Source organism: Coturnix japonica, chromosome 1 (assembly GCF_001577835.2).
Source record: "Coturnix japonica isolate 7356 chromosome 1, Coturnix japonica 2.1, whole genome shotgun sequence".
NCBI classification, from domain to species: domain Eukaryota; kingdom Metazoa; phylum Chordata; class Aves; order Galliformes; family Phasianidae; genus Coturnix; species Coturnix japonica.
In genome coordinates, this window is record NC_029516.1 from 46,174,139 (window position 1) to 46,193,204 (window position 19,066).

Genomic DNA, 19,066 nt, shown 5'->3' on the forward strand with positions numbered 1-19,066 from the left:
CGCGCTCCGCTTTTATATACCTTCACGCTAATCAAAACGAGATCCGGCCTGATGTGTCCTTCCGCTCTTCGTCACCCGCCTCTCGTCAGCACCCTTCAGCCTGTAGACCTTCAACTTTCTGGGCCGCTCTCGTTCCATCCTGCTAAAGATTAACCAAAAAAGCTGTCAGCAATAACTTTTCCCTCCATCGTGGGCTCCTAGACAGAGGGACTATATGGTGTTCCTCCGCGCAAACACCGCCCAGCCGAGATGGGAGGCCACGTGATACAGCAGCTGAGGACACTCCTCCCGCCCGCCGCGGAGCGCAGGGGGATGTGGGGGGGCTGCTGCTCCTGCCCGCCAACACAGCCAGTGAGCTCTGCGCGCCGATTGGCTGGTGGCGTGGTAACCGTGTGAGCGCTGAGCCGCCATTGGCTGACGCCCGAAAAGGGAGAGATGGTGAGAGGCACGGAGAACGAGGAGCCGTAAAATGGCGGTGGCGCTGGTTCTATTCTCTGCTTCACATTTCCGTGGCGTGTTCTCTTTGAAGCACCACGCCTCCTTTGTTACTGACAGCTCTTTATGCCCTCCACACGAAGTCCTGTCCGCTCTCCCTGTGCGTTCTTAACAGCCCCTCCAGACGACGTCCAGCAGAGTTGAGGGCAGAACTTTGCTGAGGAGAGTCACTGCTCCCTCAGATAAGTGGAAAACTCCCTGCCTGCTACTTGCCCCACAGAGATAGGGCTGTGTGTTTGTGTCCCTGACACCCTGCTAGCTTTGTAGCTGAGCTGTAACATTGGCCTGGGGTGGTTTGTGAGGAGATGCAAGAGCAGCCATTACTCAATGGAGGAGAGCATTAGTGGGTCATCTACACAGCCTCACGGCCCTAGTAAACAGCCTCACCTTGGGAAGGTTTTCAAGCAGGTTTGCATTATGTTTTATCTGAACTAAATCAGCCAAATGAGAAGGCAGCCCTGCTCCATCACGTCTGGCCCTGTATGTTTATAGCAGCTCCTCTGGTCCTCACCTAGCCCTGTATGAAACCCATGGGGAACAGATGTTTTCAGTCCCCTCGTGATTCTCTGAGGACACTAAAGCACCATATGCAGCTCTGAGTGAGGAAGGTGAGCTGGGAAGGTTGCTACCCATGTTTTCTTTCACTACCTGGCCTTTGGTTGCTTTCCCACATTACCAGCCCTACAACACACCATCAGCTCTGAAGATTAATTATAGAATGACTTAGGTTGGAAGGATCATCAAGCTCCAACCCCCCTCCATGGATCCTTGCTTGCTCAAAACATTATCACCCTGTCAATAAACTCCTCTTGGCTCCACTGCAAAAGGCTCCCTTGTTTTCCATTTAGGGCTTGTTAGTATTTGTGTACAGCCATGGCCTTGGCTCAGTTTGCACAAGTATACCTGCCTGGAACTCATTAAACAGCTCCACTGATAATCCCAGAGGATGGGCATGGCCAGGGAGGACAGTCATGGCCAGGTTTCTACTTTTAGCAGCAGGATGTCACCATCACTGCAACAAATTGGGGTATGTATGTCATTCCAGCTCTGTAAACTGAACATTGGCTGCTGAAAGTAAAAATACAGCTTTTCCAATGTGCTGTGGTGTTTTGTGGCTTTTTTGTTTCTCTGTGGGTGTGTGAATGTGTTTGTTTTATTTTTGCTTTTCTAGAATCAAGCATCGATTTTTAATGGCTCACTAAGATGGAAGAGGCAGCAGAGAAAAATGCCCTCCAATATCAGAAAACACGATAGCAACTGAGTGATCTCAGATGACTCCTCTGATACGTGCACCAATGAGCAGGCAGATCTTGCTTCAAAGCAAAATTCAGAGGATGGATGCAGCAGCTACTGAAGAAGCCTGGTGGGTGATTGGCTTGGGTGGATGAGAGGCAGCATCTCTGTGTCTTGGCTGGTCGAGGGAGGGCTCTCACATCCCCCACATCCAACTGCAAAGAAAAAAGGTGTTTGTACCACTGTAACTGTAGCAAAATAAACAGAAATGCTTCTCTTGAAATGGTAATTACATATTTTTGAAGAAAGGACTCTGGGTATGTGTGAGTAAGAATTATGCAAGCAAAAATGATGCATGTCATGAGGAACTTAACCCAGATCTGCCTGTTTCCTAGCTGCCTGCTTCCCTTTTTATTTTGCAAATGTGCACATTTGTCTACATTTTGAGCACCAAACAGTTTTGGGTTTTGTTTTGGTTTTTTTTCATCATCTTCAATTCAGGAAGTGAAATGAGGTAACAAAAAGCCAGACATTTAGTAACAGTGTTATTTCTCCCTGTTTCCTGAAAGAGACTGCAGAATTATTGTTACACAATTTAATGAGACATGTCTCAATCCATTACAAAATACGTCTCTGCTTTTGCAGGTATTACATCACAGTTTTCTCCTTTGAGGAGTGAGTTTTGTGACTGAGCTGGATAATAATTCTTCAAGCTTAAGTAACCATTCCTTAGGAATTTTTTGTGCAAATAAAATAGCAAATGTTTTCTAAGCGAAGGGCTAATAGGTACTAGCTAACTCAAATGTTCCCTTTTCAGTGCTGCAGAATATGTTTGTGGCTTAGATGTGTGGAGAGAAGCCTGATAGCTCTGAAGGAAACTGAATTTGCAGCACAAAAAGATGGCTTCTGAATGAAGATTAATGTGCGTTCATGGTCAATAAACTCCTGATGACACGTTAACAGTTTTAGCTCTGCTGATGTTATTTTCCTGCCATAGGCTCCTGTGATAAGTTGGATCCATCCCTATGCAGAAGTGAGGGACCAGCTGCAGGCAAGAGGAAATGCTCATGCAGAGCTCACAGCATGATAGAGGCCAAAATGACCTTGTTGGGGAGTGACAAAATGCTCAGTTATATGCAGCACTGCAGAAAGCACCAGGAGGTAAACTGATTCTCCTCCATTCACCCTTCTTCTTCATTAAAATGGAAGGTCAGTGTATGAGCTTGCTGTTTTTACTGTCTGCTTGCCTGTCCTTCTTTCTGTCTGTCTTTCATTTTAGAAGCTAATGCTGCTAAGGAAAAGACTTTTTCTTCTATCAGCAAATATACAGGAGATAAACATGCCATATGCTGTTATTAAATACACAAAGGGAAGACGTAAATGTTTCCATAGTAACATCTCTGCACAGTCTAGCTGGCTTGTATATGACGCTCGGGGACTATCAAGGGGGGGAGGCACTTGTGGTGCTGCATAGCCGGGAGTGAGGAGGGGATATGGAGGATATGCATTACCAGGGCCAGGAAGATAACCAGCAGTGATTGAAATGGTGGCCCCTTCCTGCAATACTGGAATGGGGCAGCCAGGAGGGTTTGCAGGCCCCATGGTGGCTCTGTCAGAGTGCTTTGGACTCCCGCAGGGTCTCACGCCCCAGGGGGGGGTCCTTGTGATAATTTCTGTCCTTGAAGCTTCCATTCATGGGTGGGGCAACAGGAAACAAACCCCAGGCATGCAGCCTAAAATCTGCACTTCAGTGAGCAAAGAATTTCCAGACACCAGGAGGAAATTTTCCGGCAGAGATTGTTGAGGGAAACACAAAGATGGATTGAGGCAAAGTGCTTATAAAGTCTGAGCAATTCTGAGGGAGAATTACTTACAGTCTCTGCAGCTCAGGGTAATTTGCAGTGCTTGGTTGCTTCTCCCCTCATGCGGCACAAACAGATAACTGGAGAATTGGTTCTGCCAGGTCCTAGTTGTAAGCTCTTTAGGGATTGCTTTTCAGACCTTCCATTTTAAAACCGGGTGGAGAGATGAATATATGTGATTAAAGTTCAAGCCGGGAGGTATTAGCATCCATTTTTTATGATGTATAAACAAACATTATGTTAGCCATATGCTGGGCCTCGCTTGTTTTGGACCGGCCCACCAAATGGAATCTCTAATAAATCATTCATTGCTTACTTACCCTCTCACTTTCTTATGTTTCCATCCTGATATGTAAATATCACTGACCTTTGAAAGGAGGCTAATAAAATAAAATAAAATAAATAGAAAGAAGGAGTAAATCTGCAATTTCCTTTTGCAACTTGCAGTTCAATAATTTCAGACAGATATGGAAACACTCCTGGTTGTCCACCTACATTTTTCTTGCTGAGCAAAAGCAGACATACCAAGCACATGCTGATAGCTCACAAAATACATTTCTCCACAGTCTCAGCTACTCAGAGCTGAACAGGCTGTGGCCAGCTGCCATAAGGAAAAACATTGTGCAAATCCAGTAAGAGGGAGGTGAGATTTAAACTTGTAACTTGCCCAAGCATGAATTTCCTGAGCAAAGCTACAACAGGTTGAAAATAATGTTTAGCAAAAAGTATTTGTGAAGGGGGAGGGGGCTGACTTTTGTTCAGAGCATCTGGGGATTTGGGGGTTTTCTCATCTTCCAGCTGTATTTTATTCTGATGAAAGGACTTGAAGGCAAAAATGTCTCTTTGCCATAGCCCTTCCAGGAATGATTGCTTCTTGCCTTTCAGAAGTGGTGAGGAACCTGCCTACAGCACATTGTGAGTTTAGACAAAATACCTGCCATGGGACCAGATCAAGAGCCAATGCACTCCATCATTTGCCATCTATGCCCTGTGTCTGTTGCCTACTACGTTCATGTCCTTTGCAGTGCTGAACAGAATGAGACAAGAAAGCCTTACAGGACTGGGATCACTGCAGTGGGATGTCTAACAGAGCACTATGGCGCTGCTGCCTTTGCTTCTGCGGAACAGCAATGATTCTACCACGAGAGGCAGGGGTAAGGGTGGGCTTAAAACACTTAAACACAAACCCAGAAGACTCATGGAAGCAACTTTTGCTCATTATTTATATGGAGAAGGCTTTTCATGAGGAATGTGGATAGGATTTATATACGTACTATATATATATATATATATATCCACATGCATACATATTTCCTCTGAGAAGTTTAGCTCTGAGTTTGAAAAGATGGATCAAATTGCTGCTTAGCTACTGGAGCCAGGGAAACTGAACCAGCAAAATAAAAACCTGTCTGACTTTTAGTGTGCATAAAGTGATCGTGTTCAGACTGTGACTGCTGCATAAGTACTTTGGAAAGCTTAAAATGGAGGAAAGTTTGAGTTCCATATACTAAACTCCTGCTCTCCCGCTATCTGTAAAATGACAAGAATACTTTGGTGCTGGTCTTTGCAGCAACCTTTTGCATACATTAAATAATTACCATGACTCCACTCAATTATTTCTTCTCTCCATTAAACAAACCCTATCTTTTGATCTCACTGTGCATGCCAGGACAGCTTTTATGCAAAAGTGCAAACTGCTGCATACATTAAACATGGATTGCAAGCCCTAAGCTTTCCAATGGCATTAATGTGAGGGGTGTTGTAGCTGGAACAGAGCAGCTTGTATTAGCTGTTCCCATAAATGACCATATGATGTGAAATACGCTTGATCTCAGCTGACCTGTTTCTATCGTGGAACAGATTAAAGGAAAAAACAAGAACAACAGAAAACTAGACAAGGGCTAACAGGAAGAATAATGCTAGGGATGAAGGCTCCCTTTCTAACACAACACATCCTCCAAGCTAGTTAGAAGGTAATTGCTTAGCCCTCATTAAAACAATTCTCACAGGATGCCTTCACCCTAGCGTGCCTTTTGAGAATTAAGCAGCAGGGATTCATCAGAAGTGGCATCCCTTTGTGTTTCTCTTTATGTCAGACACTTCCCCCACCTCCCCAAGCAGACACATAAAACCACGGCTTGCGGTGTGCCGGAGCTATAACAGCTTCCTCACCGCCCCAAGGGTGATGCTTGGATAAGACATGAGCATACTCGGGCATGTAGAAACAAAGGTGTCACTGAGCCAAGGGCAGGGAAAGGCTGTGCAGGAAAGCCAGTATTAAAAGATGCACAGAAGCCTGTGAAGTCTGGAGAACCACATGAATTGCGGGTGCCAGCCCAGACGTGTGAGCTGTCAGAGAAAGGAGAAAAGGCAGAGAGTCATCATTATCTTGTGACTGGTGCATGCACTGACAGGAGTGAGCTGCTGCAGCACCAACCTACTTGTTCTCAAGGCAGCTGCAGAGCGCCCCAAGCTGCAAAGGGAAAGCGGTGAATCAGCAAGGGGCATGACAGTCCCCAGAGAACAGTGTGGTGCAGAAAGCTGCCAGCAGACGCCCCTCCCTGGCACAACAGCAGAGAGACGCTCCTTTGTTTATAAACACATCAGAGACAACCAAGTTACTACGGAAAGTCATTTTATTTCAGAATTTCACGCACTCTGTCACAGAACATGCACTTGAGACTTTCCCTTTTACAAGTCCGCAGCCTCCACACCTAGGAGCAACGGGGCATCATCTCTTCACTGCACACTGCGAGTACCCACTTGCAGAGTGTGGGTCGAGAGGCAGCAAGTAGCCTCTTGGTTCCATAACTGCTTCTGAACACTTTAAAAGAAATACATCTGAGCTGAAAGATTAGTGGTAAAGCTCAGCAGCAGTTGAAAAGCTACTGCTGAGTGAGTTGGTCCTCGCCCCGCAGTTACAGGGAACCAGATAACAATACTGTGAGAAGCTTGTGGAAGTTAAACTATAGCAGAATACACCAAGGCATTCCAGGAGCCCAGGCAGCAAGCAGGCAATGCACGCTCTGGGCCCCTTACAATCAATCTGTCTCTGAGCTGCTCTGCCAGGAAGGTGGCCAAGAGCTGCCCTTTCCACATTCGTCTTTAGGTTCTCCTGCTCTGTGCTATGGCTCTGATGAAAAAGGAGCCTACCTGTGATTCAGCCCTCCTGGCTGTATGTCAACATGTGCACTGCATTTAACACTGAAAGGTGCTGATTCAAAAGACTACAACAATCCCTTTGTCCACAAGCTTCATACAGCTTCAGTGTAAATTTCCTGCATAGTCGCTCTGCTTCTTCATCCCTGCCTTTATCACCCCTTGCACTTGAAACACTCCTCATTGCAAGTGTCCCTGTGACCCATTACATCTTTGGCCTTTGCTGAGACCACCACTGCCAGGGCTGCTGCTGCCCGTGGTAGTGGCCGCCCATAGGAGGGGAGCTCGTGCCTCCCAGCAATGGGCTTGTAGCTATCTCAGAACAGGGAAAAACTGAAGGGAAGAAAAGATGGACGTGATTCAAGTGAAGCAGAGCAAAGTCTACAGAAAAGGCAAAAAGGCAGCTTCACTCTCCATTTGATACACAAATTGAGCTCAATAGCAGCAAGAAATGGCCATAAAATATTAATTCATTAGGTTGCCAGGAAGAAGTAAAAGCATTCATGTGAAAAAATCTATACACAGATATGTACGTGGAAACTGCTCTTGAGCAGCTCAGACAGTGGCTTCCTCCTGCTTACATCTCACCTTTGCATTTATAATCTGTCGTTCCAAACCATGCCGCTGCTCAGTTCCACATGAAGACCACGGCATTGGATTCAGCACCAAATGAGATCACACTGAAGAAATGAACAGAAGGGGAACACCTGACAACCCCGATACGTTAATATTTTTGTTGACCTTCAAGTAATGAGAAGAAAGGGGAATTTCCCCAGACAGCTTGTGGGCTCCAAGTCTTATCCATCTGTTTTTAGGGTAGGAAGGCTGACAGAAGGGCAGAGAAAAGCGGGTGTAATCTGGGAACCAGAGTGAAGAGCAATTAACACCTGAGCAACAGTGACTGCTGCACAACATACAGAACACAAAATCATACAAACGGAATTTGTTTACCTTTTACAGACTACAGACTTTATACACACGCACGCACTTGAGAAAAGAATGCATCTGGCAGTCTAGAAAAGACCTGTAACCTAAGGATTAAATAATTTAAAATGCAAGGTTGTGTTATCACTGGATAAGGAATACTATCTAACACACTGTCTAAAATGGACGGATCGTCCGAGAAAGATGCTCCTACCTTCATCTCACCAGCACTGCCTTGAAAAAGAAAACAAGTGGTAAAGACTCTCCCTCCATGGTTCCACTCACCTTGAAACTTCCCTGTCAAAGGGGAGTCCTGAGAGGAAGGGAGAAAAAGATACCTGTTCCCCCTGAACTCTACCTCTTAGGCTAGGGAGGCTGGACAGTAAGAGGGAAAAATAGGTGCTAAAGATGAGTTATGTTTCTGTAACACTGGCTGTGCTTATCATTTGATACACATAGCCCCAGACCCAGGAGGGCTCCCACTCTTTGAAGACAGGAGGTCAAAAGGCTGACAGCAGCACAGAGTACATGCAGCTAGTGTAAGAGATACCCACAGTGCATCAGCTGCCCCCAAAAGCCACACCACAGTCCAGAAGCAGATGAGAGGACAGCCAAAGGAGAATGGCCTGATAGCAGAGGTGAACAGGAGTGGGCAGAAGTGCATGATCAATAGGTCCAACCATATAGAGGGGGAAGGTGTGCCCTCACCAGCTTTCTAATGGTACCTATAAACTGGGAACGCTGGAAAGTCAACACATGGGAATGAGGAAGGGGAAAATGCTTCACCTCTGAGGTGCCAGAGGAGAGACCTACAGCACACAATGAGAGTGGATGGCAAAGACAGTTCCTTTCTAAATGCTAACTCTGCATAACAATAATAACATCAGCATATGGAACAGATCCTCTCTGATGACACCAGTTTAGCCCCATCACCCTTACCAACTTACAGCTGGTGAGAGTCTGGCTTACACATGCTCATTACAAAACCATTTGAGGCATAAAGTCCTGCTTCCACCTCCTATAAACCAGAACAGCAAAGAACTCAGAAAAGATGAAAAAATAATCTCTGTTCCCATGTGCACCTCCCACCCCTCTTCCATAATCAGCTTCTCTTCCTCTAGGCCAGAGAGACATCTGAGGAGCTGCCTAACTCCCAATTCACATGGCCATTCCCACCAGCAACACGCAGTTGATCTGGCTAGGCTGGAACAGCAAGCCCTACTCCTTTGGCCTCATCACACAGACACCACAAAAGCTTTTTCCTCCCTGCAGTAACACCCGTGAGAAGTGCCTATACTGGAGGCTGTTGCAACAGACTGGATGAGCTTTACTCCTGAACCCAGATGACAAAGGATGAGATGGCTCTGTGGGAGCCAGAGCCATATCCATCCTCCTCTTTCAAGAACTACTGCACTAAATACTGTCAATCATGATGCACTCAGACATACAACATACAGCCCTACTAAGAACATCTCATTCAGTCTGCTCTGTATGACTTGGTAAAAGAAAAAAAAGGGGGGGGGGGAGAAGTGAGACAGTGTGGTACAGCAGGAAAAAAAGAAACAGAGACAAAATCTGACCCCAGGAAAGGAAAGGACCTCAGTGCAAGACTGCTAAAGCTGTCACTGGATTCACCAGCCCACTTCCACCTTCTTCAGACCAAAACGGGATTCACTGCAGCAAGAAAGACTCACTACAGGAGAAAGAAGTGCATAGTTGTGGTGTTTGTTGAGTTTGTTGTTTTGTTTTTAAGCATCAGCAAGATTTCTGCAGGGATCTTACAGCTGCAGTTTTAGCCTCTTTTCCATAGCCAATGGGTACCTGTTGGGGCACAGACGGTGGAAATGGACCAGTAGCACCAAGAAATCCAGCGGGAGCAACAACTCCACAGCAGGAAATAATTATGAACCAAATGAACCAAAAACAGACAGTGTGAGAGAGGGAGGGTGGGGGGTAGGAGACACATTTCAAAGTCCACCTTGGATAAATCATATCTATGTTTCCCCAGTTAAGGCCCCCATTACGTCTGGAGTAAAGACTCTGGCTCTGAGAGAGAGCTATAGAGGGTGTAGCCCAATTCATCCACCTCTTCTGGGGTGAGCTCTGAAAACAAGTTCACCTTGGGGTTTAGAGAACTAGGGAGGACACCTGCCTCCAAGTAGCGGATCAAGCCCTTCAGCGCTTGCAAGAAGCGATCAGCCAGCACATCCTGGGACCAGTTGGACTCCTCTTGGGACAGGTGCAGGATGACATTGGTCAGCTGGCTGGCAGTGAGGTGACCCAGGGCTGGGTTCAACTTGCATACCGCTTTGAAGATCTTCAGGCACAAGCAACGGCAGCCAGAATCACACTGGTCCAGGGCCCTGAGGCGAGCTGTTTCTGCTGGCCGCAGACTCAGTCGCCATAGGTTGTCATTCTGGGCCAGTCGATGAGGTTTGGCCACGAGGACGATGTCACCCAGCGTGAGGGATGGTAGGAAGTCAATAAAAAGACGCCGTTCTGGATCATACTGGACTTCCAACGTCAAATCTGCTGGAGGAGCTGCTGGACGGATCACATAATCCAAGAGAGACCCAATTGCTGGCCAGTTGATGGATCCAGCTACAACCTTCTCAAAGGTCTCTGCTACAGCTTTGGGGGAAAGGTAACCTCCCACAACACAGCGGTCCCAGTAGCTGCTCCCACGGGGAAAGTACTCTGGGTTTTCCCGACGCACCAAGTAGAAGCCAGGAATATTCATGATAGTTTCCTCTCCAGGGATGCATGACCACAAGTTCTGCTCCAGCATCAGAGGCACAATAAGCTGGATATGGTCAGCTGTCACTACCTTTCACAAGAGAGAAAAGTCGGTAAGAACAAGCTTTCTCTCCACACCGTTTCATTCACCACTTTTTGGAATGCCTTCTGTTCAGAGGAACTTGCAATAAAGGTTCAGCTGTCTCAGTTCCCTCTCTGACAGTTCCCTCAAAAGACATTTTGATAGGCTATTTCCCATCATCAGTAGGTAACTGCAAGGTATAATTACAAGATAAAGCTTAGGTGGTACTCAACATTTAGAGATCTTCAGATACTTCAGCACCTGACATGGACTACATACAGAAGAATCATTTTACCTCCTATTGCTCCAAGGTGGCAATGCCACATAGTAATTTGAAACTGGAGGCATTTCTAAACAAGCTTAAGTTGCCATATTTTAATTATTCCATGCTAGAAGTAGCTGCTGCCTTCACCTTGTCTGCCACTCTGATGAGAAAAAGGTCACTAAAGATCTCTTTTCACCATGTGATTAAGAACCCAGATCTAAGTTTCACTTGACACTCAGCACTCCATTTCAGAGCTCTGACTCAAACAAAAGAAGCGTGCCTATGAATCACTCACTTTAGCCATGTACATTTTTCCACTGGGCAGACATGCAGCAGGGACTGCTGTTCAGTCAAGGTCTGTCATGCGTTTAAAAAAGAGAAAAAAAGAAAAAGTAAAAAATAAAAAGACTAAGGAAGACCTACATGAATGCAAAGGAGTTCTGAGGGAACTATATTTGGAAGAAGATAGCAGGGATGGAGCGAAAACAGAGCTGTATGAAAAAGCAACAAGAAAAACACAGCTAAAGGGAGAAGGAAAGAACAGCCAAGACAGCCTAGAGAAATGAAAGAGCAAAAATCAAATGCTTTGCAGACAAATCCAGAGCACTGCAGTAATCAATGCCTGGCTTCACGGTGGGAAACATGACACCAAGAGCCTTATTACAGAAGAATGTTGTGCTGAGACAGCACTGCCGAGAGGGACGCCTGAAATGCTCCTGTCTCATCAGCCTGCTGAATAATGACCCATCACATGGCCATGGGAATTACCTGCAGATCATCATACAGGCTGCCACTGAGATACATGTCACGCAGGGGCATGTCCGGCAGCTTGGCACGGAGGAAGCTGCGCAGCTCAGCACAGATGTCCACGGCTGCTTGCTTGGCCAGGGCTTGCTCATCTGTGGGGATAGCGACCTTCCTCTGGTAATAAGCAAACAGCTTTTCTTGCAGAGACAGACGAAGGCGGGATTGTTTCAGCTCCACCTGGCTCCTCTTGGCAGGTGGCTTGGATTTAGTGGGTCGAAAAAAGTCTGCAAGACAGAAGGAAAACTGTTGATTGTCTGCAGTGTTTCACTGCAGAAACACGCCTCCTCGGTCCCGAAAAGCTTATGGCAGACGTTTTGCAAGCTTTACATAGATATCAGTCAAAAGAGCACTGAGAATCTCAAAGAACATTAATGGCTGCACGGACAGTTTCTTAGCTACACCTCACGCTGCTTTTAACATGATGCCAGACCAATAGAAGACCAAAACACCCCTGAACAACCATCATTAAGTTTTTAACATTATAATGGATTTTTACAACACATCAGCAAAACCCAGTTGTAACCAGGGTAAGAGATCTGAGATCATATTGTCTGCAAAGAAGTTGTCATCGGGTCTCTGATCATCATATATGAGAATGGTAAGGTAGGCAGTAAAATGATGGATTTTAGAGCCATTAGAGCACAGACAATTGTAGCCTTAATGAAAACCTCCTCAAATTTTAACTGAACAAAGAGCCAAGAGAGTGTTCTTATGTGAATAACAGCATCATAACACTTTACATCACTGCTTAAATTATAAAGCAATCTCTAATCTACACTGTTTCTCTAACGCCTTCTTATCAAACCAGTAAGAACAAACTAATGCAAAAAATCACACAAAAAAAACATTTACTGGTTGAATTGCTTATCACTGCACTTGGAAAGAAAACTGCCAAGTGCCTTTTTACAGCTTGATGAAGATTAGCTTAGTGATAAGCAGCACTAAAAAGGCCAAAAGTGTTACAGAAATTATTAGAAAGATCACAGAAATAACATGGAAAATAATGTTATAAATGACTAGTACAGTCAAGCTTAAAGCAGGGAGATTTAGGTTAGATAAGAGGAAACAATCTTTTACAGTGAGGGTGGTAAGGCAGTGGAACAGGTTATGTAGTGACGTGGTTGATGCCCCATCTGTGGAGACCTTCAAGGTCAGACTGGATAAGGCCCTGGGCAACCTGATCTATCTGTGTTGTCCCTGTTAATTGCAGGGGAGTTGGACTAGATGGCCTCCAGAGATCCCTTCCAACTCTAAGGCTTCTGTGACTCTCTGCTTAAGTATTTTCTTAAAAGAGGCAAAAGAATTGGAAAGGCCCAAAGAAAAGCAACAAAGTGTCAAAGAAAAGTCTGAAGGAGAATAAAATTCAAGTCTGTGAAATAAAGGAAATGACAAATGCCAATAGAGATGACTATTACTCAAGGTCTCAAATCTGACTTCTAATCCTGGAAGCTAACAATAGATCAACTTCAAACAACAGCATCAAAATACTAGGCTAGAGAGAGCATTCTCCTCTTCCAGTGTTTCTTTAAAGGATTAACAGGGTTGACAGGCCAAAATGATTCTGCAACATGGAAATGCCGTACTGCTCTGTACCTGTGTCGGTGGCCGAACTGTCGGTGGGAAGGGTCTGCAGGGAGCGGCTGAGGTTAGTCTTCATGTCCTGGCTCAGTAAGCGAGAGGAGGATCCCAACCAATTTGGCTCTTCCCAGCTTCTCTTTCCTGACTGGTTCAAGCGAGTGGGGCTGCTGGGAGCACTGATTGCACGATCATACATCTAAAGGAACATCAACAAGCACAGTTTGAGTTGACAAGAGCCCGGTGTTTTTGTGTTTCTTCCCCCATCTAGTGCCAACATCCCATGTCTTTTCTCTTCCCTCCCCACATCATCAGCTCACCCGTTTGACAGCCAGCGTGGCAATGCCCAGCATGGCAGCTCCACCCACGCCCAACACAAGCCGTGCGTTGGACAGCACAAAGTCGATGGCGGTGCCAATGCCATTGTCGTCCTTTTTGCCTTTGCGCGGCCCAGCGCCCGCCATCTCACCTGGAAGGGAGCATCAAACAAATGGGTCACAACAGGGCAACTCTAACTGATGCTTCTTAGCCAAAGCAAACCCATTCTACACCAATTTATCCTCTCATCCTCCATCTAAGGCCTGCAACTTCGCTCATGGATATGGCTGCATGGACTGCCAAACTCTTGTCTTTGATAAAATATCAAGAGCTTCAGAGTGTCCACTCTCAGACAGTGGCTGGCACCAGGTGTTTCAAAAACATCCAGGGGTCAGCACTGCAAACCACAGTGCACCACAAAGGGAACAACTCCTCGCTTCCACCTGATAGTTACTCCTGCACTCAAGGCTGCTGGGTTTGGTTTTCATGTAAGTCCCATATAACAGAAATGTTAATGTTCTCCCAAACTGATTCAAGATCACAATTCTGAGGCAAAAACAGCTGAAGGGGCAGAACCTGCCTGAATTTGTCTTTTCTAAAGCCAAGTTACTATTTAAAAACTAACATTCCTACTGCATCTGATCAGAGTTACATCAGCATAAGGGACCTACCTGCGACCTAAAGCATTTGTAGAGAGGAGAGCCCTCCTGGTGCGGCTGTGGAGGCACCTTCTGGCCAGTTTCAAGGTAGCAGCGGGCAGGAAGCAGCCATCGTGCCGTGACAGGTAAGAGGGTGTTTTAGAAAGAAGAGTGTGTGTTTGGGGGGGGGGGGGGGGGGGCTATTACACCAGCCCCCCCAGCTTGCTCTGCAGGAAGGCCTGCCCCTTCTCCAGCTGCCTCTCCTTGTCCTCCAGCCGCTGCAGCCCCCGGTTCTTGCGAAACTCCCGGCGGATGGAAGCCAAGTAGAAATCCCGGTCAGTGTAACGCAGCCCGCGGCCCTCGCGCAGCAGAGCCCGGTAAAGGGTCAGGACGGCCTGCCGGGACCACGCTGCCATGGGGAACGGCCGGCCGACCGAAAGAGGGGGAGGCTGGGGCCGCTGCTCCCTTCCCGGAGGGATGTTCCGGAGCTGCCGGGGCCGCGAGCTCGGCTACGACGGACCCAGCGGGACCCCGCGGCCTGGTCCTCCCGCAGGCAGCGGGAAGCGCCGTGAGAAACACCCGGGGCCTCACGGCACCCCCATCCTACAGCCGCCGCTCGCGGGGTCACCCAGCAACATGGCCGATCCGCCTCCGGGTCGTGACCCCACGACCAGCCAATCCCAGAGCGGCCGGGACGAGGCCGCTAACGCTCTCCGCGCGGAGGACTTCCGGCCTGAACGGGAGGAGATGGCGGCGAAACGCTGCTACCCCCTGGCGGCGGGGCTCCGACGTACGGGGAGCGGGAAGGGACACAACGCGCCGGCAGTGCGCCCCCTGCCGGCCGGGAGGAGCACACACACCCAGTTCTCCTCCCAGTTGAGACTGGGAATGAATGGCACGGGCTGTGTCCTTCAATCGTCTGCCACAACAGCACCCCCAGGGCAGCCTGCTCCACTGATCAACACTGCCAGAGAAAAGCTGTGTGTGACAGAGGAGAGCCGCATCACTTTGCACTGTCCTTAACGACAACAGATATGACAGTGATAGCACTGAATGGGAAGAAAACCAGAAGCTCCGGTCTGGCTCGGTCTGTGCCGACCTCCTCTTGTTCATTTCCTTTCCGAGATAAACAGCCCCAATCATTTTGATCTCTCTTTGTGAGCGACTTGGCCATGCCCCTAATCAGCCCTTTCCGAGAAAGGCTTGAGTGAACTGCAGACAGTATTCCCAGAGAGGCCATGCTGCTGATTTACATAATAGCATTATCATATTTTCCATATTATTCTCCTCTTCTCCCTTCTGCATGCTGATGTTTTGTGTGTGCTCTTTTTTAACCTGCATCCACTCACAGAGCCCAGATCTGTGTGATATTCATACCCTTCCCCGAGTTGCTACAGTCAATCTGGGGCTTCATAATATCTCTTTAATTTCTTACTTGGCATTTGACAAAGTTAAACCTCATCAATCGCACCTTATTGCACATTTGCCACATTTGCATTTTACTTACAGTCCTTTCCGATCTCCTATAGAGTCTATAGCTTTGAGTCATCATTTAAAAATGCTTAGTATATTGCTCATCCTCTTTTTTTTCTCCTCATCATCTGCTTAGACTCTGAGCTATATGGCACATCAGAGGCAGCCTTTAGATTCCCTATTCCTATATCCATATTCCCTACCCTTAACCTTGTACCAGAACCAACACTGATTTTTGAACTCTCCATTCAGATTCCTCCCCGGGTTGCCACATAAACACTTTGCTCCTTGCAGCAGTTCTCTGAACAGGTGCACTGATAAGCCCAGTCCCTGAAACACCAAAGTCTGGATCAAAGCATTCACAGCTACACGTGGCGAACCCCTGTTGCAGTACAAATGGTATCAAACTGCTCCGAGATGTACAGCAGGGTGGGCTTTGAACCAGTGGTGCTGTGTCAGGTGATTCCAGCCCTGCTCCCCATGCTCTCCTTCACCCCACCGAGTCCCATGCAGAAGATGTCAGACTGTGCTTCCTCTCAGGATCCTCCTGCATGTACCGAGTGTGAGAGCAAAGGTGTGACCATGGCACAGGAGAGCAAGACCTCCCTCCTCTGAAGCACAGCTTGTTTTGAGCTGCGTAGAACATGCCAAATGTGCTGACCTTCCCAGGCAAGGTTGCTCTTACGGACTTTCAGGGACTTTCTGTCCCTTCTTGCTTTGGGAGCCAAGGACCACGGTCTCCCACAAGCACGCCTCCCCATCCTGGCTCCCTTTGGTTGTGCCTGTTTTATTGTTTTGTTCTGTTTTTTTCTCCCTGGACCTCTTGCCAGCTCCTGGGCCCTCCACCAACAGCTGCGTGCGTGTGTTGTGAACTCCTCCAGCCATACTGCTCCTCCTGCCCCCAACTGCCCCAGCACCCCAGGGCTCGCTGTGCCTGCCACTGCTTCACTGCTGTGTGCTCCACGTGTCCGAGCCACATTCACTGTGCCCCTTTGGTCTTGTAAAGTGAGCAGGTGCAAAGGCAGAGTGACCTGCATCCATTGCCTTCTCACTGCTGGAATGCTGACAGCATGCTGGGGTTGTGAACTTGAAGCCAGTGAAGCAACAGCCCCTTCAGTGCTTCCCAGCCCAGCCTACTCCTCTGTTGACCCCCCTGCAGCCCTGGTACAGGATGGACTTGTGCTGCTCTGACAGGATGCTGAGCCCTTGTCCCATTGCTTGCAGTGCTGCTCAGTGTCTGTCCAGGATGCCCTTTTGCCTCCCATTGGGCTCACTGGGAAGGTGGGGTAGCCCACAGTGAGCTGAAGGCTCCATGTCTCCAGCCTGCATCCCTGCAAAGAAGTGGATTTATTCCCTTTAATTCAGGCAGAGGAGATAGTGCACCTTCACTGTATGCCTGGAGAACAATAACAACTTTTGTTTCCCCAAATGATGAAGCGAGCTTGCGAAATATCAAAGGCAGCATGGGTTACAGGGCACAGTCACCCAGGCTGTTACCTGCGTGTAAGGCACAGATATCCCCCTCCTCTCTTTCTTCTGGGAGGCTCTGGAGCTACAGCTGTGTTGCTACTGTTTAGGAGCAGAGAAGAAGGGTAGTGACCCACCAGCACCATCTGAGCATGGGAGTAACACCCATCATATCTTATCATAAAGAGACCTTTTGGGCCCGTTCAACAGCTTTCTCTTTTGTGCTCCTACTTCTTGACTTTTCTCCAGAAAAGAATAGTGGCATTTGTGCCCTAAGTGGATGCTTTGCATCCTTGTGCATTTTGAATGGCTTTCCACAGTCTGGCAGACTGGAATTTGGTGGAGGAAAAGGAAAAAAAATAAGGGAAAAAAAAAAAAAAGAGAAAAAAATGGGCTGCTGTTGATAACACAGCAGAAATGATGATATCTTGCTCTCCAGCTCTGATGTGCCAGCAGTGGAGAATAACCAAGGCTGGCGCTGATGGCTCCTTTCCACAGAATCCATCAGCTTTGGTGCTGAACAAACACAGCTGAGAAGGAACACAGGTGCTGAGGGAGGAGAGACCGCTGCCTTTCAACGTGCATTCCTGACACACAGCCCAGACTCAACCTTCACTCACGGCTTCAGAGAACACTTAGGGAGGAATTCTGGGGGGTCTCTTTTTTTGCCAGGGGGAAGATAGGGAGAGCTCACAGCCCAGCTGCTTCCAAAGTAAGGCTTGCAGCCTCAAGCCCTGGAGCCCAGGATCTGCACGCACCGAGCTGCCGCTGCACCACATTCACATTTCATCCCATTAAATCGTGTGTCCTCAGTTAGAATAATTCCTGTCCCATTTAGGGACATCTGTCTGCTTTGGGTTTTGCAGCAGTTTGACATCCAGTCCTGGGCAACAACATGTGCCAAATCCTTTAAAAACACCGACAATCAAACAGAAGTGGGTGGACGTTTTCGACATTCCTTTATTTGTGCATGTGTGCCTGATTCTTAGTAAGTGACTGTGGGGGGAAAAGAAGATATGACTGATAATTTGTTGCTCTCTCTTTGGAAAAGGTCCAGACTGTAGAATAGGGCTAAAATGTCAGGAAAGGACTTGCTGCATAGAGGCAGGCATGTAAGGTCTGATTTTATGCATTATCTGAGCAACATGGTTTCTTTAATTCGAGCTCCTGTAGAAGTCATTTTGTATCTTTATTCAGCACAGCTTTGCCACTTTTTTTCTCGGTTTTCCTTATTTTTAGAAAGGTGAAGCGTGGCTCCCAAATTAAATCATTACTGGGATGGATTTCAGCCAAGGGAGTCGTGGTCTGAGCCGTAAGGCACAGGAAAGATAAGCAGAAGTGAAACAATGTGGGGTTTTTTTTGTTCTTTATTTCATTTGGCAGAGCGAGGAGAGAGATGGCCATGAAAGATTTGTGGCTTTACATAGAAGTTATGTATTGCAAACAATGGGAAGGACTACATTATCTCTCTTTGCTAAAAAGGAAAGAAAGAATGAAAAGCACACCCAGGAACGTTCAAAATGTCAAGATTGCCAAATTTCCCTTAATTCCAAGAAAGCATCTATGTTTGGAGTTCTCAGAGATGCTTACAGTAATGGCCCAAACACTGGCTGGAAGGGGCTGATCCTTACCCTTTGCTGACGTGCCTCTGCCTGCCACAAAGGCACCGCTCATGGCAGCCTGGCCCACAGCACTGCCATCCCTTGGGTCAGTGCTTTGCTTCAGTGACCTGGAGCCCTTTCCCCAGATGGGATAGTTCTGCTCTGCTCCTTGGATGCTGTTTTGCAGTGACAGAGCAAAGCTGGCTCCCACGAGATTTGCTGTAGTTGGGGTATGAGGTACCAGTGCTGGGAGCAAGCACACATTTGCCTTCTGCCATCACCATGGCCAAATGCTCCCTGTCAGGGCACTGGCACCTGCAGCTGAGCACAGAGCTGCTCACCATGACTGGGGTGGCTGCTCCCAGCTGCTGCCCCAGCTGAACCACTCGGAAACCCCAGCTTAGGAAAAAGAAGCAAGCTAATAATTAAAA

General features: G+C 47.5%; 1 protein-coding gene and 1 long non-coding RNA gene across 2 annotated transcripts; one reads left to right on the forward strand and one right to left on the reverse strand.

Annotated features, from left to right (window-relative positions):
* The first annotated feature begins 13 nt into the window (after nt 1-13).
* LOC107312728 lies at nt 14-5,004 on the forward strand. The gene is made up of 4 exons (XR_001554592.2): nt 14-1,522; nt 1,667-1,858; nt 2,726-2,937; nt 4,476-5,004. It is a non-coding gene; the product is annotated as an uncharacterized LOC107312728 (long non-coding RNA).
* A 1,204-nt stretch (nt 5,005-6,208) lies between these two features.
* Nucleotides 6,209-14,810, reverse strand: MIEF1 (mitochondrial elongation factor 1). The gene is made up of 5 exons (XM_015860379.1): nt 14,128-14,810; nt 13,459-13,607; nt 13,157-13,337; nt 11,525-11,787; nt 6,209-10,500 (listed from the first exon to the last, which is right to left on the reverse strand). Exons 2-5 carry the CDS (start codon nt 13,600-13,602, stop codon nt 9,694-9,696), a joined length of 1,395 nt encoding a protein of 464 aa, XP_015715865.1. The 5' UTR covers nt 13,603-13,607; nt 14,128-14,810; the 3' UTR covers nt 6,209-9,693.
* Between the last annotated feature and the right edge of the window lie 4,256 nt (nt 14,811-19,066).